General features: G+C 42.9%; 1 protein-coding gene and 1 long non-coding RNA gene across 3 annotated transcripts in view; one reads left to right on the top strand and one right to left on the bottom strand.

Annotated features, from left to right (window-relative positions):
• KCNK1 (potassium two pore domain channel subfamily K member 1) overlaps positions 1 to 13,121 on the top strand; it is a 46,110-nt gene extending 32,989 nt beyond the window's left edge. Inside the window, exons 2-4 of one of the 2 annotated variants that reach the window (XM_074373142.1) lie at positions 8,864 to 9,259; positions 11,669 to 11,757; positions 12,187 to 12,403. In XM_074373142.1, the coding sequence (XP_074229243.1) occupies positions 8,864 to 9,259; positions 11,669 to 11,757; positions 12,187 to 12,255 (554 nt within the window). In that variant the 3' untranslated portion in view covers positions 12,256 to 12,403. Of the gene's footprint in view, positions 1 to 8,863; positions 9,260 to 11,668; positions 11,758 to 12,186 lie in introns of both variants that reach the window. The other variant, XM_010952106.2, reaches the window with a different exon arrangement.
• Positions 316 to 16,069, bottom strand: LOC141579022 (uncharacterized). Its single transcript, XR_012509906.1, has 4 exons — positions 13,823 to 16,069; positions 11,997 to 12,093; positions 4,620 to 4,820; positions 316 to 2,469 (listed from the first exon to the last, which is right to left on the bottom strand). It is a non-coding gene; the product is annotated as an uncharacterized LOC141579022 (long non-coding RNA).
• Between the last annotated feature and the right edge of the window lie 6,684 nt (positions 16,070 to 22,753).

Genomic DNA, 22,753 nt, shown 5'->3' with positions numbered 1-22,753 from the left:
TATCCTTATCATTATTTGTCAGACTGTATTCCCTGACTTTTCCTAAATGCTCTCCAGCGCCTCTCTCCGCCCTGTAATCCAGCGTGCTGGGTGCTTCCTGGTTTGGTCGTAGAATGAGCTCCTCGGACTTATCACTGCCTCTAGGCCAGCCTGGAGGGCGTGCCTTCCTTGAGCCAGGCTCTATCTGGTCTTGCTCTCCTTCTGTATCAAGTGTGTCTTTGAATTGTGATGCATTGTTATCTTGGAGCCTTGCTGATCCTGACAGAAACTGCCCCTCCCAGGGTTAGCCAACTCCTAGATAAGAAAGGGCTCACCTGCAAGGGTGCTTTTCTATTCAAACCTGCCAGTCCAGAGCCCACACCCCAGAATCCGGCTCTCAGTCTCGGGGATGCTGTCTCGCTGGTCTAGGGCCAGGGTGCTACCTGGTACTCCCTACCCCAGCCCCTGTGTCCCAGAGCCCCCTGAAATCATGCAGACCAGCCAGTCCTAAGCCTGTTTACCCCGCCTTGCCGCCTGTGGAAACCACAAGAAATGTGACTGCCTGGAATTCTGGGAAAGCTGTACTAAAAACTTGAAGTAACCAGTTATAATCTATCTCGGATATTGGGTCATGTGCTAACTTCTTCTGCCTCTCGTAAACCAGCCAGGGCATTAGTGACAGTGCTCAGTGGGCAGCCACTTGAACGAGCTGCTGTTTGGGAAGATTATGACCTGATTCTTCTTCACAGGGAACAAGTATTACTATGACGATTAGTGAAACACGCCCGCAGCCACTGTTTCCTTTGCAGAAATACCGTGGCAGGGTAACATCTGCCTGCAAATGTTACTTCAGAGAAGAAGAAACTTTGCCGGCGGAGAATGAGGAGAAAAAAAAAAAAAAGAGATTTTGAAAAAAACTGAAGGATACAGAGTTAAGAGGGCAGACATGAGAAATCAGAGTTGTGGGTCAGTGGGTGAGAAGGTGGGTTTTTGTGCTCCTCGTCTAAATGGATGTAACTCAGAGACACCCAGCCTTCCTGAGTAGTGAGCACCATTCTTGGCTGTTTCGTACAGAACCAAGAGGAGATGGGGAGATTGCAACAATTCTAGGACTCAGATTCAGGACCTGGAGAATCTGTTACTCAGTGTGATTTGAAACAAGGTGTATGCGTTGGTGAATAAACACTAAGTTTTCCAGCACATGCTAAAAAAAAAAATTACGACTGAACAGTGTGAGCAGGCCTGTTAGCATCTTCACAGAGTAAGGACCATACAGGAGGACCAGGTGGAGCAGAAGCTGGACTGTGAGCCAGGTACCCACCTACTCAGAGGGCGGGGCAGGAAGGAGGAGGGACAGTCTGGAAAAGTTCTTGCAACATATTTACTCCTTTGAAAATTTCAGTTTTATGAGGGAGCGCTTTGTGAGGTGACCTTGGCTTGTGAGACGATGCAGACGCTGGCGTGGGAAGATGTTATAGGACCCGTGTCTTACAAAGGGACTAAGGAACAATTCCCAAAATAGGAAAAAAAGAAACAGAAAAAAAGAAAGATCATCATCATTTGTCCTCTGGAGCTAAAACAGATCATTTAGAAAATTTAAAAGTTCAACTAAGAAACAGTGCTAGGGCGAAGAAAACACATAGGAATGAAATAGCTGAGATCACTCAGAGTTAGGCATTATTAGTATTAACTAGTATGAGGGGTAAAATGAGTAAGCCCACGTTTTATAGTCACAGGAGATGAACCCCGAAAACTGTTAATGCTTAGAAAAGGAAGCATAGGGATTCCTATGATAATTATTTTACTATAAATAATAATAGAATATATTATATAATAATATAAACAAATTACAATTTATTTATATATTTACATATTATAATATAAATGTATAATATTTATATTCTATAATATAAATGTATAATACACATTATATAATACAAATGTATAATATAAACATAAATATTATATAATATAAACAATATACAAATATAAATAAATTATAGTACATAATAATAAAGCATATTAGGAATTCCTAAGTTAGCTGAGTTATTTGGGAAAAACGAAAATGAGGTATTTTCGATGGGCTCATTCGGGACAGACAACAAGCAGGTAGTGAACAGTGAAAAATGATCCACTGAAGCAGAATCATCAGAGCAAAAGCAGATGTTTGTAAGAGATTGTCTGCTGACTCTAGGAAACCAAGAAAGAAAATGATAGCATTGCCAGCAAGCCCTTACTGAAATAGTGGAAAACTATCCACATGAACGAGAGGAAGCCAAGGGGAAAAAAGGCGCAAGGGAGAGGTGAGCACCTTCCTCAGGGCGGTGGGCCAGTTCTCACCAGGAAGTCCAGGGACCGAGCGCTGTTTGTGCAAACACCTCGCAGGAACCGTGCGTGTGAGTGGCGGGGAGAGCCCTCGGCTGGGAGCGGCGGGGTTGTTCAGCAATGGAGGAGTTATGCTGAGGTCCCTGCTGAGAAGTAGCTGGAAATCTGTAAAGGAGGGAACGTCTGAGCTCACGGACCCCACTGTGTCCTGCTCTCAACCAGTGACTTGAAGACGTAACTCAGTTGCCTGTGACCTGTGTTACTATGGATAACCGGGAACACCCAGATTCCATCAACCGGGGGATGGGTAATCAGCTAGGGTGCTGGCGTAGCCTAGAACACTGCCTTTCAGCAACAGGTGGGCCTCCACAGTCTCACACAGAGCCGTCTCCAGGACGTATTGTTCAAAGAAAACTGAACACTAGAACAAGCCCTGTGGTAGACTCTTTCTGATAGAAACAAAATAAAACTGTTTTCCTGGAAGTATATGTATACGTATCTAAACACTTAGAAAATTTTCAGATATTCTGGCTACAAACTCAGAACAGGAACTTCTAGAGATCTGGAACTAAAGGGGAGGTGGGTGGTCAGGGACACTTTGGCTTCATCAGTATTTGCAGATTTTCCAGTGAAAATGTTACTTTATGTATTGCGTAACTGATCATTTTTACAATGTACAATTTTGATTTGAACTTTTACCTGATATTTACATTGGCATCTTTGGAATATAACTCATCATCGGGGCCACTGGACATCCTCTCTTACTTGACTGGTGCCTCTGGATTTACAGACAGGGATTCCATATGGAGTTACCAACGTTACGTTTAACAGTTAAACAGGAATATAGGAATTGTGTTGGACCTTATTCTATTTTTTTTAAACATTTTTATTTCTACTTTTTTTTTTTGGCAGGGGGAGGTAGTTAGGTTTATTTATGTTTAATGGAGGTACTGGGGATTGAACCAGGACCTCGTGCATGCTAATCAAGTGCTCAACCACTGAGCTATACCCACCCTCCTTATTCTATTCTTATATCAGTGATTTTAGTTATGACCACTGAAACCCTGTTTTCCAAGGACACCACTACACCACTATTTTGTTGTGATTTCGTGTTCTCCTGTCAGAATGTAAGGACACTCCTCTGTCCTCTTCTTCACTGGTGACCTACCATTTACCATAGTGGTTCGTCCACGTGGCTTCTAAGCCAGAATTCAAGCACATGGCACCCATGTGGCTCATGCCCACTTTCTCTGTCCTCTGAGGGGTTTCGTGCTGCCCTGCCTCCTGATACTGTAAAGTGACCCCAGGCTCTGGTTCACCTGCTGTCTCTGGGTGAGAGTTGCACTGGCCTTTGTCCCTCCCTGCACACCATGTTCCATCTCTCCCGCCCTCTCATTCCAGAGTCTCACTCTCTCACATTTGGCCCCATGGAGCTGCCAGAAAAACATGATGGCTCTTCCTTCTCAGTGATGGCCAACACGACCACCTTTTCATCACGGGCTCCTGAGAAGTAGTGCCAGGGCTCAAGTTGACTTTTGAGGCGTCACTGGCTTTTGCACTGCATAAGACGTCGGGGTGGCACGGCAGAAAGATTGAGATCTGTTTATTTGTATGACTGAGCAAGTTGGCTAAGCTCTCAGAAACTCAGTCTTACTTGTAAAGTAGAAATAACAACTTTAGATGGGGAGGGTAAGCTCAGGCATAGAGTTCGTGCCTAGCATGCATGAGGTCCTGGGTTCTATCCCCAGTCCCTCCACCCAGTCAGTCAGTCAATCTCATTACCTCTCCCCTCCCCCAGAAAAGAAATAATATAACTTCAGGGTTTGAATCTTATGGAGATTCACAATTCTGCGTGCGCACGCACACACGACAGGCAGCAATGGTGGCTGTTTTGAGCTCGCCTCCCTCCTTCCAGAACCTTCCAGAGCCTCAGTCTCCTCAGACTGATGGCATTGTGGCAGGTGTCCCTTGCCTTAGCTATTATTTGTAATCGTTCTTTCACCTTGCTGCCATTTTCGGTTGAAACTTCCGCTGTAAAAAAGTGCCGGGTGTTTCCATCTGTGACATTCAAGCCATTTGCTAGGATCCCCTGATTTTTAAATGCAGTGTGTCAACACGGTCCGTCTCTTAGAGATGGCCACTTTAAGGTAAAGAGCCAGAACCGTCTCCTACCTAGGAATGCCACTCGCTCTCTCCTCGGATGTGAACAGGAAACCATCCGTGACTGAGCGAAGCGACCACGGCAAAGCACTAAACGAACGGGCCGGCGAAAGGGGATGCTGAGAAAAGCACGCGGACCTCCCGTGACTTCTTACCTCTGCTACCCCTTTGTCACTTTCAGTCTTCGCCACCATTTCTCCTTGGTCTGGTTTAGATGTCCCTTGAGTCGTCTCTCCCTGGTAAACAAACTTCCTTTTCTAAGCAAAGTAACAGAAGCTGTACGTCCCCTGTTGTGTAGACGGCTCGGATGGCAGGGGCGAACAGTTTATCTGTGTGTGAGTCTTTGAGAAGGGTTGCTGTAAAGGGAGAAGTGTGCAGAGTATCCAGAAGTTAACCATTTATTGCCACGGTGGGACAAAAATGAACTTCAAGTAAAAGGTAAGATTAAAGTGGCAGAAAAAGTCAACGTGACCTGAAGGCTGTTCATTGAGGTACAGTGAGTTTCTAGCTCTCCCGAATTTGAAGTCCCTTACAGCCCCAGTGTTGCTGCCCTCCTGGACTGGCCAGCACTGGTCAGGGAGTGTGGAGAGACCCCCAGCAGAGGGGGATGTGACCTCCCCACTGTGGGGCTCAGTCCAGTGGGAACGAGGGAGCAAATAAGCCTAAGTCCGGGATTGTAAATTAAAGTCTGTTTTACGGAAGAGAAGACCATGCAGTTTCATTCAGTATCTCTGCTGGGATCAAGAGGTGGAGATTCTCTTTTTATAGCATGTGTCAAGCTAACTTAATGGAAAATGCATACATGGTACCATATTCTACTAAGTCATGTGAATAAATGAGAGTATTTATTGTATGTGTGGGGTGGTGAGCGACACTTCTCTCAAAAGCATCGGGGACATGTGGAGACATCGCACGTTAGTCACTTGCTCTGATGGTCTGACTAGGAGACCACAGACGTTCTCATGGACCTCGTTCAGAAGGACTTAACAGCCAGAAGCATGGCACAGCCCCAGGTTAGATGTTAGCTAGCATCGTGCCAGGGCTGTTGCAGTTACAGTGACAAATTTGTGAAGTCAGATTTCTTAGAAGACTGCCATCGGTGTGAAGTCCGTCCCCACCGCCCCCCATCACACACACACCCCTAACAGGTGCAGAGTCGTAAGATGAAGCCCAGCACCTGTGGGGCAGGAGGCTACAACACAAGGACAGTGGTACATGGGAGTTTCACTTCAGGATCCTAAGTTTTTGAAGTTCCTTTTTTCAGTAGACTTGGCTATGCTTAATCTTTTGGGCCCCCAAATTATATGCATAGCCTTAGAAAAATTTAAGGAACACCAGATATGTCAGGTTTATTAACATTTTGCTAAATTCATCATAGTTTGTAAAAGGATTTTCATATGGTTGTAAGATTTTAAAATATGAGCTTTGCTTTGTGATTTACTTGGGGATTCAGTTGACTGAACTTGAGTAACTCATTCACCACTTCATTAAAACTCACGAGGACAGGTTTCCATCTGATGCATTAAGCTGTCTATTGCCAAAGAAGTGCTGTGTACTCGGTACAGAGGACAGTTCTCCCAGTGCAGCCAGCACTGAAAGTAACTGTGAATGAGATGTAAATTTTACATTGTACTTTCCATTAATGAAAATGATTTATGTAAACATCAGGAGACGCTGGCTTTCAATAAGGATCTACACTTTGGTGATTTTTAATCTCTTAGTGGGAACCTTATTATTTGCATTAAAATGCCTTACTGCAGAGAGACATCCTGGAATCTTGTAATGATGATCTCTATTACTTGGAGATACCATCTTAGTAAGTGGAGATTTAGTGAAGATTCTAGGTAAAAGAGCTGTTGTCCTTTGAGAGTAAAAATTATATCCTAAAAATTTTTTAAACTAGAAATTTGTTTATTTTTTTCTACTAGAACTGAAATCATGCCATTTATTAGAATGGATGATACAAAAGAGGTGGGCTGTGTGAAATAGGTGTGTTACACTTTTAGTAAAGATAATTCATAACATTACTGCCAAACAATAATAAAACCATGGGCTTCAGGGCTTTTACCGAGTTCAGCTGATTCAGCTGATCTTATGTTTTTCTCTACAAAATTCCTACCAAAGTTAATCCATCCCTTGCTATCTCTGCGTGAGCCCTGTTGTCTCCTGGCACTTTTATTATTTTAATATTTTTATTTTTATTTTTTAGCAGAAGGGGGAAATGTGTTAAGCAAAAGGATACAGCTGCACAGCCAAATTAATTATTTTATTTATTTAATGGAGGCACTGGGGATCGAACCCAGGACCTCGTGCACACTAAGCATGCGCGCTACCACTGAGCTGTACCTCCCCCATCCTGGTACTTGTAGTCACAGGCTCATAACCAAATTTGTGCATTGCTTTCCAGTTGGCTTTGTTGTGGGTAAATAAAATTCCATTATCAGATACTATTTCTGGATCTCTGGCCATTAAAAAATCCTTTGTTAATGCCTGGCATAGCTCTGATTGGCTCCGGTCTCCTGGGATGTGAGCTGCTTTATTCACAAAGTCTAATTCCTCTTTGTCACATTATTTTTTTTCTCAAAAATAAAACATTTACATTTCTCCTTCTTCTTTTTTTTTTTTTTTTTTTTTTTTGCATGAACTTTATTCGGCAAGCTTTCTCCATCCTTTGTGTTACTCTCTGGGAACTCTGACTGGCTTGTATCCCTCTAGAACTACGCCAGAATTAGCCAAAGTTTCCAGGAGCAGCTGGCGATGCAAGGACTTAGACAGATTCAGGAACTGATGCTCAGAACGTTGGTTCTCAATCCTTCTGAGAGTCTAAGCTCTGGAATCCGCGCAGAAAAATGCACGTGTGCAGAGAGGTTCCAGTCGATACAATTCCAGGGGGTTGCTGGGACTCCCTGTAGCTCATTCATAACTTTCTGGGGTCAACCGCTCTGATGTGTTGAGACTGTGCACAGGAATAATGGGCGACCTCTCAGTGACCACAGGTACCTGGCCTGCACTCGGAAACTGACAGAAGGCAGAGAATTGGGAGATCTGACGCAAAAGGCTTTTCAGAGTTATTTCTAAGCTGGAGAGAGTTTAGAAATCAGATTTGGAAACCACTTTTCAATTACCAAGGCATGAGTGAGGTTTGTTTGGATTTTTTTTTTTTTTTTTTTGTCCAGAATCTGATTTCACAGAAAATACATTTAGTTGGCTTTTTCCTGAACTGACTTGTTTAGACATGTTGGTCCTTTTAGGATGAAATGCTTGTTAGATTTTAAAAATGGTCGGCTGAGCCTCACGGCCAGCTGGCTTCTCTCAGACGCCATTTGTTGGATGAAGAATCTCCTGACTGCCTTGATTTGGGAATGACTCAAACATAGTGGAAAATAAAACAGACATATGTTTTGACCACTGGCCCTAAGGCAGGATTTTTTGATGTCTGTTTTGTGGAAGATAGAGCTTCTTGGAACCTACAGAAATGGCAAGGGGGAAGAAAATGTTAGTTTTTGGATGTGTCATTTAACCAAACAATTGAACAAAATATGTGTTCTTTTTCTTCAGGATTGCTTTGGTAATTCTGGGGGCTTTTTGTGTGTGATTCCATATAAATTATAGGATTATTTGTTTTAGTCCTGTGAAAAATGTCTTCAGTAATTTGACGGGGATCGCATTAAATCTGTAGATTGCCTTGGATAGTGTGGCCATTTTAACATTAGTTCTTCCAATCCAAGAACATGGGATATCTTTCCATTTCTTTAAATCATCTTTAATTTTCTTAAGCAGTATCTTATGGTTCTCCAGGTGTAAGGCTTTCACCTCTTCGGCCAGGTTTATTTCTAAGTATTTCTGAACAGAGTATTTGGAAAGAAGTGTCCAGCCCCGTGCTTTGGTTGGTGTGTTTTCACCTCCCGTTCTCTTCCTGTGTCCACCCTCCCACCGTTCCCTCCTCCGCCTGGTTCTCGCCCCGCACCTTTGTCAGTCATCCCTGCTAGAACGTGCTGTGAGCAGTTTGTTTTGGATGCAAGGGCAGGCGTTTGGACCGTAATGAGGACTGGGGAGGGGAGTGCATCCTCCCGGTGAGCTAGGTTTCTTGCATGAGTTGCCTGATGGCTTAAGACAGCGCAGCGTTATATCCTAGCACACGGAGCTTCTCTTTCTGCCCAACAATGGACTCAAAACCAGGTTCGGATGTGTGGGAGGAGCCGGTCAGACGTGATCCAGAGTGGTGGACATCGCGAATGCCTGGCATCCTCTGTTGAACTTTACTGTAGTAACAGTTACGAGGGAGCCTTTACTGTACCCACCTCAGTTTCGTCTGGCTCTTCCCGCGGGTTTGAAGGGAGGAGGGGGGCACAGCAGGTGATGTTATTTACCAGGTGTCCTCCTCCTCTTGCCCCTGCAGGTTACGGCCACACCGTGCCCTTGTCCGACGGGGGCAAGGCTTTCTGCATCGTCTACTCCGTCATCGGCATCCCGTTCACCCTCCTGTTCCTGACGGCGGTGGTCCAGCGCGTCACCATCCATGTCACCCGCAGGCCGGTCCTCTACATCCACGTCCGCTGGGGCTTCTCCAAGCAGGTGGTGGCCATCGTCCATGCCGTCCTCCTCGGCTTCCTCACCATGTCCTGTTTCTTCTTCATCCCAGCCGCCGTGTTCTCCGTCCTGGAGGATGACTGGAACTTCCTCGAGTCCTTCTATTTTTGTTTCATTTCCCTGAGCACCATTGGGCTGGGGGACTACGTTCCCGGAGAGGGCTACAATCAGAAGTTCAGAGAGCTCTACAAGATCGGGATCACGTGTGAGTATCGAGGTCAGGTTCACAGCCTCTGCCCGGGGGGGGTACCCATCTGCTGTCCCTCGTCAGAGCTCTGACTGCTTTCCATGGATAAGTCTTCCATGTTTTCACCTGACTGTAACAATTTCATTTCATCATGAGTCCCTTCAAAACCCTTTATGCAAAAGATCTTATTATTACTGAGAGTTATTTTTCCCAGGCACCTTCAAAGTACCAGTTTCTTACTAATAATGTCATAGGCATTACAAATTAGTGTAAAAATGCGCCACTCAGAATATGCTTGATAATCAGCTTTTCATTTTTAAAAAAAGTTGCTTTACTTTATTAAATATTTAAGGCTCAAGAAAACTGGGGCTGGGATGTAGCCTGTTACAATCAGTCCTGTTCTTTAATTTGTCAAGGAACATCTTAAAACAGTTGCTAATCTCATTCATCCATCTGGTTCTTTTTTGAAGTTAAGAGTATGTTCACCACTTTCAGATTTTGTTTGTTTGGAAGATTTCAGATTTTTTTAGGTGGAAAACAGGCATTAAAATTCAGATGGCCAGTGACTTACCATTTTTAAACAGTTTATAAAAATTCAGTATCATAGCATGGAAACACTTAGAAATCCATTTGCAAGACAACTATTTTTGTGTGTCCCTTTCCAGTCTTTTCACAGTGCATAGAATTGCATCATAATGTGCAGAGTTTTCATTTCTGCCTTCTCAAGAATTTTTCAAGTTTCAGCTTATGCCAGGTCTTCTAGGAAATCACAGAACACATTCAAGCAGTCATGTTCTGTCCTGGCCCTCTCCTAAAGTCTTAACATAACAAAATGCTTACTTGGACTGTGTATTTCAGCATTTCCATTAAATCATGCTCACCCAGGGAAAAGGCTTCTCTCATAAACTTCCAGTGCTTTGAACAGTGCCTGGCTACCAAGAAATATTTACCAAATGGTTACAAAGGAGGTTTCATATTTTCTCTAATTACCATGTTTATTTTTAATACCCAAATAATATTTTACCAGGCGACGATACCACAATCTAGCTATGTTTCTACTGTTCAATATTTAGATTGTTTCCAGTTTGGGGGGCACTGTAAATAATACTGCAATAAATATTTTTATATGCTTACATTTTTCTCTACTTTGGTATCTTTCGAAGAAGTGGGATTGCTGACCCAAAGTGAACATGCCCTTTTGTGACTCATGGAACATGTTGACCCAGTGCCTTCCAAAAGGCATTACGAATTTACACGATCACCAGAATCTCCTGAGTGGAACCGTTGCAGGAGTCCTGGGGGGTGTGGGCCAGCAGCAGCACAGTAGAGGGTTTTGTTGTGAATTTGATAGCACAGATAAACATCATCTTAACTTTCTTTTCCTACATTAGGGTTAAATGTTACCTCCTTATTTTAGTTTTTTCATGACTTATGTATATTGAGTATGTTTCTGTCATTGAATATGTTTGTCATTAATTATGTTTGCTAGCTCTATTTTTCTGTTGGGTTAATTGTCTTCTCTGAAATTCAGCCCAACAGTGTAACTTCCTCAGTTTTTCATACAGCACTAAATCCTTGTAGAACATTTTAACACTTGTTACAATGTGTATTTTTAAGGCAGTCCACATAGTGTATATGCTGGGTGGAGCAAATGAATGTTCCAAAGGTATATTCGTTTGTGGATAGGCTAAAACCCCACAACTTTTGTTTGAAACCCCATGGGTATTTTTGTCAGCCCTCCACAGTTTGACTAATGGATAAAGGAAAAGTAGGAGATTTGCCAGTTAGTCTAACGGTGTCACTGCTGTTTCTAAAATATGCTGTATTATTATGGAAACTTAACAGCAAATTCTAAAGATACTGTGACTGTCACTTTGCATTCTGGACCTAATCAGCCTCCTTATTCCTATGACACTGCTGATTCTGGCTTCTCTGGTTCATTTATTTTCTGAAAATCTTCCCTCGAACATTTTACCACTGGGACATGAAATGGGGATTCCTGTTATTCTTAAGCGTTTTCATTTTCACTTTTTTGTCCTCCCTGATGATTTTTTTTCCCTGAAAACTGACTTTAAACGCGTGGAACTGACTTAAAATGACCCTTTTCCCATTACTGATCCCAAGGAATAGCACTTTACCTGAAGCAAAAGGTTGTCTTTTATTTCAGAGCAAGAAGCTGGTAAGAGTTATTCGATGAGTGGTCCATGTGCCCCTTTAATGACTTGTCACATAACGGAGACATTAGTTTGCTGCTGGATCTCAATGGATGTGTAAATAGCCACACCAAGACCTTGTTAATATCTGTGTTCCTTCTTAAAATAATTTTCATCTAGCTTGCACTGTAATTTTTATTGCCAAAATCTTTATTCTGTCGTGGAATAAAGATCAAAGCCTGGAGTGTGAAAAGGGTGCCAAACATTTTTCTAGGCACTCATGACAAATCAAAAGCTCTTCTGAAACGTCACTGGCTTTTTGAGAGGGACTGGTTCTCCAGTGGAGGTGGTGGTCACCCCTGTGTGAGTATGTGTCTTTAACGGTGCCACAGCAGCCCCAACGTTTTTCCCCCCGAAATTGAACTATGTGATTCTTTTTTGTTTTTCAACCTTCCCCCCCCCCAAAATTGCACCATGTGATTCTTTTTGGGGGAGGGCAGGTAATTAGGTTTATTTATTTATTTTGATGGAGCGATTGAACCCAGGACCTCGTGCATGCTAAGCACATGCTCTACCACCGAGCTGTACCCGGTCCACCTTACCACGTGATTCTGAATAATCCAGATTTGTAGGAGGGTTAAGTCATTTGGCATCTTCCTCTGGGTTGTCCTTCTTTGACCCATGGAATCCAAAACATCCCTAAGAAATGAGAGAAGCGACAATGAACTGACCCATCAACAGACAGGCTGTGTCGTGACCTGATCCCACTGAGACCCTGTCCTTGTCACGCAGGCTACCTGCTGCTCGGCCTCATCGCCATGCTGGTCGTGCTGGAGACCTTCTGCGAGCTGCACGAGCTGAAGAAGTTCAGGAAAATGTTCTACGTGAAAAAGGACAAGGATGAGGACCAGGTGCACATCATCGAGCACGACCAGCTGTCCTTCTCCTCCATCACGGACCAGGCGGCCAGCGCCAAGGAGGACCAGAAGCAGAACGAGCCTTTTGTGGCCCCTCCATCACCAGCCTTGGCTGATGGGTCCGCTAACCAGTAAGCCCCGGGCAGGGCCGCGGAAGAGGCTGTAGTTTGTGCGTTTTTATGAGAATGTAAAATCCAAGGTGATATTTTAACAGATATCTCCTGTTTGTGATTTTTTTTTTGGGGGGTGAAATAGAACAAAGGAAGTTTTTACTCCAGAAGACTTGTCTAAAATCTGAGGAAATAGGGTATGCACCTGTAAGTCCAAAATTATCCAGACTTTACTAATCGGTGAAGAATGCTTGAAGCCAGGTGCCGCTGTGGATAGAAACAGATTTTACCCTTTTTGCTGGGGACTTTGGGATTTGCATTTACATCATTTAGCTGGTGGGGAGACAGCAACATTTATATTTAAAAGCAGAAAAAACGCATAGAAATGTTTTATAAATAAGTTTATGTGTACCAATTTGCATGGGCCCATCCAAAGTCATTATTTTTGTAGACTCTAAGTTAAACCTACTATTTATAATGACTAGATAACCATTAACTGTGTACATATGAAGTATAAATATGTTTATATTCTGTACATATGGTTTAGGACGCCAGATCCCAGCACACTTCTTAACCCAAGATTGTAGAGATTTTTTTCCTTTTGATAAGAGTTGCTGTAATAAGATAAGGGGCATAATGCACTTATGAGTGAGCTACTTCAGTATTCTGCTACAATAAATGTTTCTACCCTCTTGCAGTAGTATGGTATCAAATGTCTAAAATGTTTGAAAGCGTTTCTCTGGAAATGAGCAAGAAATGAAGACTAAAAAAAAATAGTTAAGATATTTTTATTTTGAAAGTGCGTTGTGATCTGCAGTCCCCCAGCACTAAAGCACAGACTGTGAACATACAAACCCCAAGTGAACAGATTCTGTCAAATTAGTCTGAGAGGTTTGTTTTTTTTTAATTTATAAGCTAAAAGAAATAAGAATCGTAGCTGGTTGCCACCTCTCGCTTTAATATAGCAAGAAAAGTTTTCCTCCCCGTAGATAATATGTTTGCACTGCACACCTTTATAGAAACCATAAAGGCAATACTTCAGGGCTGAACTCAGGAAACTGTTAGGAATTTTAGGAGAGAAAATTGAGCCCTGTGTGGTAACTAATGTTCAGTGACTGGCTAACCAAGTCTCATCTCCCTGGCAGCTGCTCAGGAGGTGGTGCTTGAGGTGTTGGTAAAAAATCAACTTGCTGGTGGAGCCAACCAAGCAGAGCTCCCCCACCTTGGGGGCTCTCCCGAAGTCTCTGCGCCGCCCCGGGGAACCCCCTGACCAGCCCCGTCCTGCTCACTGCTGTCAGCCTTCAAACGCTGTACCCCCTGACTTAGAACAGGGCCCTTCTTTATTACATAAAATCCCATCTGGTGTGAGAGCAACCAAACCATAAGAAGGAAGTACGTTACCTCTGTAGCCCCCGTGCCCCTCCAAAGCTCCTGTGATGGTGAACTGTCCTCAGCAGATCCTTTCCATTGTTTAATTCCAAACATGTCAGTCTATTCCATTGAGCTGGGTTACGCCTTCCCATAAGCACATTTCTGTCTCCACGGTGGAAGACTGCTCACCCCGGGCCGGTAACTGGCTAAGGAGCAGGGTAGCGACTCCTTGGAGAACAGGGACACACTTCATGGTCGGGACTGGCTTTGGGAAGTTCACGGTGCTCGTGACACTTGGGATGGTACAGGGAGTCTGAAAGAGAAATCACAGAATCAGTGCATTATACCTGGAGAATGTCACGACGTTTCCCTCAACGCAGGATAAAAAATGACGCCTTGGCTGTAATCTGAGAGGAGAGTGCAAAGTCCAGGAAATGAGGAAGAGCCTAAAGGGAAAATTCTGAATCAGGATGTCATTAATAAGCAGTAGAATGCAGGACTTAACTTTCAAAGCTTTTGTGAATCTGTAGAGATTACACTAAACCGTACTGCTTGTCACGTTGTTTTTGTCTTTTTTTTTTTTTTTAAACTTCTAATTGAAGTGTAGTTGACTTACAATGTCAGTTTCAGGTGTACAGCAAAGTGATTCAGTTATACATACACATACATATGTATTTTTTTCTTCTCAGATTCTTTTCCATTTTATGTTATTACAAGAAATTGAAGTTCCCTGTGCTATACAGTAGGTCCTTGTTTATTTTAAAAAATTTTATTCTTTATTGAAGTGTAGTTAATTTCTTTTTGTCATTTTTAATGTGAAGTATGAGATCCAAATACTGGAGCAAGTTTTGCCTCCCATACCTGTCAGATATGAAATGGGAGTGTGTCTTCCCTGGATTTTCTTTCTGTCACCAGCCAAGGGGCAGATGCTGCCCTGGGGCCCTGAGGGACGGGTGAGCTGTGTCAACCCGGGAATAGGCACAGGGTCCTCTGGGGGCAGGATGTAGAGGGAGGCATGGCAGTGTGACTGGGCTGGAACTGTCCTTGGAACCCTCTGGCCAGAGGTGAGAGAGTGTAAAGGTGGGGGTCAAAGTTCACACTATACAAGAGGCTCCTATGCATGAGTGAAGTGTTACTGAAGGATGGGAGCCCAGGGCAGGGGTGCACTGGAGCAGCAGACACACGCAACATGAGGAGAGAACAGAGTATCTCAGTAAGAATTCTCAACCTTGCAGAAATCAAAGAGACTGTAGACCAAGACATCGGAGCCATCTCCCAAAAAAACAAACTTACCCTGTTACCCCGCAGTCTCACTCCTGGGCATATATCCAGAAGAAACTCTAGAAAAGATACATGCACCCGAATGTTCTTAGTAGCACTATATATAATAGCCAAGACATGGAAGCACGAAAGATGACTGGATAAAGAAGATGAGGTGTGTACACGTACACACACACACACACACACACACACACACACACAACTACTACTCAGCCATAAAAAAATAAAAGAACGCCATTTGTAGCAACATGGATGGACCTAGAGATCATCATACTAAGGTGAAGTAAGTCAGAGAAAGAAAAATAGCATATGATATCACTTGTATGATATGGATCTAAAAAAATTAGACAAATGAACTTATTTACAAAACAGAAACAGACAGACACAAAAAACAAACATGGTTACCAAAGGGGAAAGGGGTGAGGAGGGATAAATTAGAGGAGTTTGGGATTTGCAGATATTAACTACTATATGTAAAATAGATAAACAACAAGGTCCTACTGTACAGCACAGGGAACTGTATTCAATATCTTGTAGTAACCTATAATGCAAAAGAATACATATACGAAAAGAATATATATACGATGACTGAATCACTATGTTGTACACCAGAAACTACACTGTAAATCAACTATACTTCAATTAGAAAAAAAAAGGGACATAACCTTTGGCCCAGATGACGCCATTTATGAGTGACTTCAGGAAAATTGGGAATGATTAAATTCCTAAGATGAGGTCACTTTCTTGCCTGGAAATCAGTCATGGCCATACTTCCTACTGACCAGCCTTCTGGGCCTTTTGGAAAATGAATGAGGACATACTTACAAATCTGGAGATGTCAAGGTAACTGAAATAGTCAATGCAAAACGTTTTTTAACCCTTTAGAGTTATCAGCACAGGAACTTGCCGATGGGCTGGCAGGGCACATCCACTGGGTGACTGATCTTCAAAGCTCCTGTGCTGAGGAGCACTGTGAGGTATCTTAATATCCTCAATTCAGGAAGGCAGTCCTTTGGGGGATGTCATTTCAGAAACACATACGTGGTCAAACAGATCATTCCTGGGCAAATTTAGAAACAAAACTCCTTAGAAAGCTGAAATTCAAATAACATAGCCTTTACCGCTTACTGTATTTTTCTGTGCCCAGTAAAATTTCAAATCTGCCTCTTTAGTCCATTTAAAGTTTTCCCTATGGTGACGTCTTATTTTTCAAGTGTTTTCACTTTATGAAAATTCAGTACGTCCAAGCTTTTTTGTGTTTGAGGCAAAACACTCAAATGGTTTGCTGAAGACAATATTCGTAACAGCTCATTTATCGAGTACACGCTGTCAGGCAGCCTCAGCTTTCTAAAATGCAGTAAGGAGCCCAGAAATAAGTAAAAGCACTTTTAAGCATTTTCCCAGCTGGGCAGTCAAGCAGGTTTAATTAAAAAAAGCCCCCTCTTTGCTTCCCTCGGGGCTTATACTTCCTTTGCACACAGCGCTAGTTAAATTACTGCTCTGGTTTCCCCATCCACACAAAATAAAGGAGCGTGTTGTTCACAGATTTTGTGTTTGCATGCTTACCATGCTATAATTTTTGGTGGCACAGTGAAAAAAAAAAATTAAAAAGCTGGCAATAATTACCGGGCAACTGCTTACGAAGCCTTAAATGAGCACTGGCTCTCAACTCCCATAAAAGCATCCACCATGCCTGTGCCACGCCTGGCCTCTGGCGCTCTGCATCTAGGAAGAAGAGTTTCCTGCCTGAGCCCTCTGTGTCCTTGGAAGGAACAAGGAATGGTCACATGCTCCAGGAGCCCGGCAACTTCTCACTTACTCAGAGCAAGTTGTATCCATTCTAAGTCAAATGGCAAGACACACTCAGGTCAGTATGATGGTAAACATACAAATACTTGGGGCAGTATACAAGTATGTATACTCCTGGGTTCAATCCCCAGTACCTCCATTTAAAAAAAGTTTAAAAAAAATTTTTTTTAAGTTTGCTTGGCCGGCTTTGTGTGGCTGGCGGATCCGAGTTCACTGCCACCCTGGCTGAGAACCTTGTGCTCACTGCTGGTAAGAACACCAAGGAGAGCAGCCGCTGCTGCGGGGGGCCTGATGTGAGAAACAGACCCAGATTAAGAAGAAAAGACCTTATGTGTTTCTTTTTTATGGCTGAGTAATATTCCATTGTATATGTACATACCACATCTTTATCCAGTCATCTTGTCGATGGACATTTAGGTTGCTTCCATGTCTTGGCTATTGTATGCAGTGCTGCTATGAACACCAGGGTACACGTATCTTTTCGAATTAGAGTTTCCTCCAGATAGATGCCCAGGAGTGGGATTGCTGGGTCATAGGGTAAGTCTATTTTCAGCAACATGGATGGACCTGGAGATGGTCATACTAAGTGAAAGCCAGAAAGAGAAAGAAAAATACCATATGAGATCACTTATATGTGGAATCCAAAAAAAAAAAAAAGACACGAACTTATTTACAAAACAGAGACAGGCTCATAGACATAGAAAACAAACCTAGGGTCACCAGTGGGGAAAAGAGATGAAGAGGGATAAGTTGGGAGTTCTAGATTTGTAGATACAAAGTACCATATATAAAATAGATAAACAACAAGGTCCTACTGTAGAGCACGGGGAACTATATTCAATACAGTGTAATGGCCTATAGTGAGAAAGAATACGGAAAGGAATATATATGTGTGTAACTGAATCACTATGCTGTGCACCAGAAATTAACACAACACTGAAACTGACTATACTTAAATTCAAAAAAAAAAAAAAAAAGAGACCTGCCGTCTAGAGCTCTCAGGCAGGGGCAAACAGCCCCCAGCACAGCACAGAATTTTAATTGATGTTATTTCAATAACACCATTTTCATAACAGTGTTAAACTATGTTTCATCTCTTCTATTTAAGGAGATAGAGTAAACTAAGATGCATTTCCATACAAAATGATTCAATTCCATTTTTAAGAGGCTTGCTTTTTAAATGACAATTTCCACTGTCTAGGGAATTCGCTTAAACCAGGCATCTTCCTTTCCAACATGAATGAGGTCCCGTAAGTGTATAGATAGGCTTGTTGTCATTTACATGTGAAGATGAGACTATGGCTAATGTCTTTGGTAAATAAATTAAATATCTACATTATTTATTTTTAGTTGAAGCTGAGTGTTGAGGGTGTTTATATTTTCCCCCATTATTTACGTAAATTATATACATACATATATGGATATGTGCATATAACTGCTCCACTTCCATGTCTAAGCAGTGGCTAGAAACCTGGAGCCCATTAGCCATCAATATTTAACCTTCTAATGAGTTCACAGACGCTCAAAGACATGAGCGTAATTACCCGAAACCCCCCGCATTACTTTATTCCTGCTCTGTTTAAACATTTTTACTTCAAATTGCTGCATTCTTGGGAGAAGTGCCCTTTTTTTTCTGTGCTCACCTGCATAATGAAAGCCTTCCTCTGTGTAGGTGTTTCCAACCTGGTACACGGCGTGATGACTGCAATTTAGAACAATGTGACCTTGAAACTGGAAGCCTGGTCCCAGCCCTTCAGCGGTGACTAAGCTAGATTTTAAAGGTCACTGTAATTTATGGCATGTGTCACTTTATTACAAGGTACAATAGACTGCCTGTTTTGTCCTGGTCTGTCATTTCCCCCACGCTGCTCCCTCTGAATCTGGGGAGCTGAGAAAGGCCTCCTGTCTTACGGCAGAGTGAAGCAGAGCCCGGTGGCAGTGCCAGGCGATGACTTCATATGTCCCCGTTGGTGACATGCTCCCGGGGAAGGGATGCTGGTTGCAGGTGCAGGACATTGTCCCATCCATCTGTCTGCAGAATCCTGCTGTATCACCAAGAACACTTTTCAGATCACGGCAGAGGCACTTAAAAAGTCAAAAGAACCTAGACTCTTCAAATTTTGCCTTTCTGGCTGATCTGTGACACTTAAGCCTGCAAATCTTAAGTTTTCTAAGGCAGAAAGAAAATAGGTATTTTATGAGCGTTGTGCTGAATAGCTGGTCAAGTGCTTATAAGTAGCTTTTTACTTCAGGCATAAAATGGTTGAACAGTGTGTATTTATTTCCCTTAGCGCATGACACATGGGAGGTTATGGTCACCGAATCCCACTCTGAGCCAGAGAAACTCTCTGAGAAGAGATGGGTGTGAGTGTGACTTCCTGACAGTAATGCGCTAAGGAGAAAGAAGGATGCTGTCTTTGGGGGTAGACACAGAATAAAGTTTGCTGAGTAAGTTATATACTATATTTACAGGTAAAGGGAAAAACTCCAGTGTAAGCCACCAAAATCATCTGAGAGCCTAGATTTGTTTCAGTTTTAAAAATGTATTGAAGGGGGAGGGTACAGCTCAGTGGTAGAACGCATGCTTAGCATGCACAGGGTCCTGGGTTCAATGCCCAGTACCTCCATTAATAATAATAATAATAATTAATAATAGTAATAATAATAATAATAATAAGTTAAAAATAAACTTCCCCCAGCCTCCCCCTCAAAAATATAAGCAGTGACTTGAAAATCAGGATACTGGACAAAACTATAAAAACAAAACTAAACTAAACTTAACAGTGAATCACTACCTTTATAGGTAAGTAGATGGAGTCTCTGGGTGTGTAAAACTTCCCAGTAACTTGACCTCTTTGCACACTTTGGCTACACCCGGGCTGACCGCAGGTGGCGGGCTCGGTGTCCCCAGGGCTGAGTAAGACGGTGAAGGAAAAGCCATCACCCAGAGCCTGGCACGTAGCAGCCAACACTCCCATGATTGTTAGTTGCTTCTATTAAAGCCGATTTCAGGCATTGTCCTCCAGGAGGAAAATGAAACCTAGTGCTGTAGAAGTGATGGAAACGCAGGTTCTCAAGGAAATCCCCGGTTTCTCAGGTGGAGAAGAAACATACCAACTGGCCAGCCACATGGGGCCTTCAAATTCCAATGCCACGCAGCGTCCTGCAAATAGAAAATAAGAATGAACTCAAAGGATGGAGAGGTCTTCTGGGAGTGGGGTGGACAGTGTCAAAGAAAAACCTGAAATAGTAAAAATGAAGACCAAATCAGTAAGACAGTATTTAGTAAGAGTTTATGTCCACAGTTCATGAACTGGGAGCTTTCGAACCCCAAACTAGAATCTCAGAGGCACGATGTTGCAGGATGCCTTATACAGTAAAAACGAGGAAGCCGTTTGGCCTTTCCAATGCGTGGTTATTACAATGGGAGTTTCCAGACGGCAAGGGACCAGTCATAAGTGATTATCTCATACTATATTTTAGGAAGATGATTTAAGTTTCTTTTATGAGGATCAGAAGCGTTGACAAGAAATAACCATAGTTTAACAGCAGGAAAGGTTTTGTGGGAGAGCTGGACCTGGAGACTGAGGAGGAGACCATTTTAGGAGGCCAGCGGGAGCCAAGGTGAAACCCACAGCTGGGCAGCAGCTGGACGGGGACCTGGTGGTATGGGGTACGCGGCTCAAGCCACAGGGCCTGTCCCCAGGCACATGGGTGCCATCCTCTGGTCGTGGGGCTTGGGCAAGCTACAGTCAACCTCAGTGTCTTCGCCATCTAGCTGAGGAGAATGGTACCCTCTTTGGGGATGTAAGCATCATAGTGATTTCTTGAGATGCACTTAGGCCAGTGTTTGTCATAATAAACTTCAGTTGCTCGTATTATCGAATAACCATTCTGAAGGCAGAAGTAAAAACATTTCCACATTCAGCTTATTTATTAAATAATAGTAACACTGGCGACTAAGCATGTGGAGGAGTGCTGAGAAATGACTGGTTAGTTCTCTGACCTGAGAATTAGAGCAGGAACACTGAAAGCAGTGTTAGGATGCTCAGCCTCTCGGTGGTACCCAGGCTGGACCACAGGGAAGGGCACTGGAGCTGGGAAGGACACAGGACTCGGTCGCTGTCATGAAGGCACATGCTGACTGACCGCGGTCTGCACCAGAGACAGAGGAGGAGAGAGAGAAGCAGTGGATAAAGCCGGGGACAGGCTTAAGGAGTTATTCCCATGTCTTCCCAACCCATAAAAATTATAATGAAGAAGCAGACAGAAGTTCCTAGCCTAAACCTAAAGTGGTTTAAAGTAAGAAGTGGGCTACTGTAGAGCACAGGGAACTATATTCAGTGTCTTGTAGTAACCTATAATGAAAAAGAATATGAAAAGGAATATATGTATGTTCACGTATGACTGAAACACTATGCTGTACACCAGAAATTGACACAACATTATAAACTGGCTAGACTCCAGTTAAAAAGTATGCAAATTAAATTTATTAAGCAGAACAGTATAACTTCCTATTTCAGCTTTAGGGAAAAATTGTTAGCCATGATGTGCAATTAAAACACCTGCAATTGAAAAAAAAATTCAAAGAATCAAAAAAAAAAAAAAAGGAGCTGAGAAAGGAAGATGAGTTTGGTTTGCGATAATGCTGGGTTTGGTATAATGGTGACCATCGCAGATTGAATGAGATGGTGTGCACGAACAGCTAACGCAGCGCCTGGCACCTGGAAGGAAATAGCAAGACTCGGGAAATGAACCAAGTGTCGACTGCGGGAAAATGCCCAGCTGGCCTAAAGAAAATGACACTGGATCTAACAACAAGGTGGACTTGGTGGCTTTGTGGGATGAAGAAACAAGGACAGGCTCTCAGCGTAGACACCCAGATTGAAGGGACTGTGGCCTTAATACCTACAAGGTGGTGTGTCTGATAAACATTTAAAATAGTACACGTGAATAATCAGAAACAAAAGACATATGCCTACCTGTGCTGTACCTTCTGCAATACTTAGCCATAATCTAAATACACCCTGCATAAAATTCCAGTTTTACACACACACACACACACACACACACAAGTGACATACAGTATCATTCTATTTCATTCTTAGCAGGTTAGAGTTTCGTTTTAGGAAGCTAATTTGGTAAAAGGTTGGCTAATTACAAAATCAACTGCATCTATAGCTGTTTTAAAATAACCCATTACACTGCATTTTTTAATTTTTTAACCTGGTAAAGGTTGTTTGTTAAACAGATCCGTTTCCAAACTCGTTTCTCAATCCAAGAGACCCTGCAGACTAAGCGCTAGTCCTGAGATGGCCCAGGAAACCCGCCTTCGGAGGCTGTCCCCAGGACCTGCAGGGAGCCCTGACTCTCCAGTCCTGGTGGGGACACCTGATGTTTGTGAAAATCATTTTCAAGTCAGTTACCATGAGGGAAGAGAGTTTACCCTGTAACTCCAAAACAACATTTTCTTGTGCCGCGTCACTACTTAAATGATGTTGTTTCTGACCTCATGTGTCCAGGTAATAAGAAGCAGTCAACTAGGTATTTATTTTAACTGGCTCTTGCTTGCACAGTGATAATTAGCGCTCCCCACAGTCACCCTGGGGCTGTGCAGAAGACGTTCGTGCCTCCTGAATCATCAAAGAGGAAATCCTACCCAGCAGAGTTGTAGTTTTGCATAAAACCTACTGCATTCTGACTCCGATAATGACTAGTCTTAGTTACTTCCATCAAATGTATACGCCATTCCCCAACTTACACCTGCATAAAACAATTGTAAAAATGGGTACAATGGTGAACATTCCTTTAGCTGCTTAATAGTGCTTACACACTGCAATATCTCTGCTTTTTTTTTCTTTACTGGATATC

Source organism: Camelus bactrianus, chromosome 11 (genome assembly GCF_048773025.1).
Source record: "Camelus bactrianus isolate YW-2024 breed Bactrian camel chromosome 11, ASM4877302v1, whole genome shotgun sequence".
NCBI classification, from domain to species: Eukaryota; Metazoa; Chordata; class Mammalia; order Artiodactyla; family Camelidae; genus Camelus; species Camelus bactrianus.
This window is presented reverse-complemented; position numbering and strand designations above follow the sequence as displayed.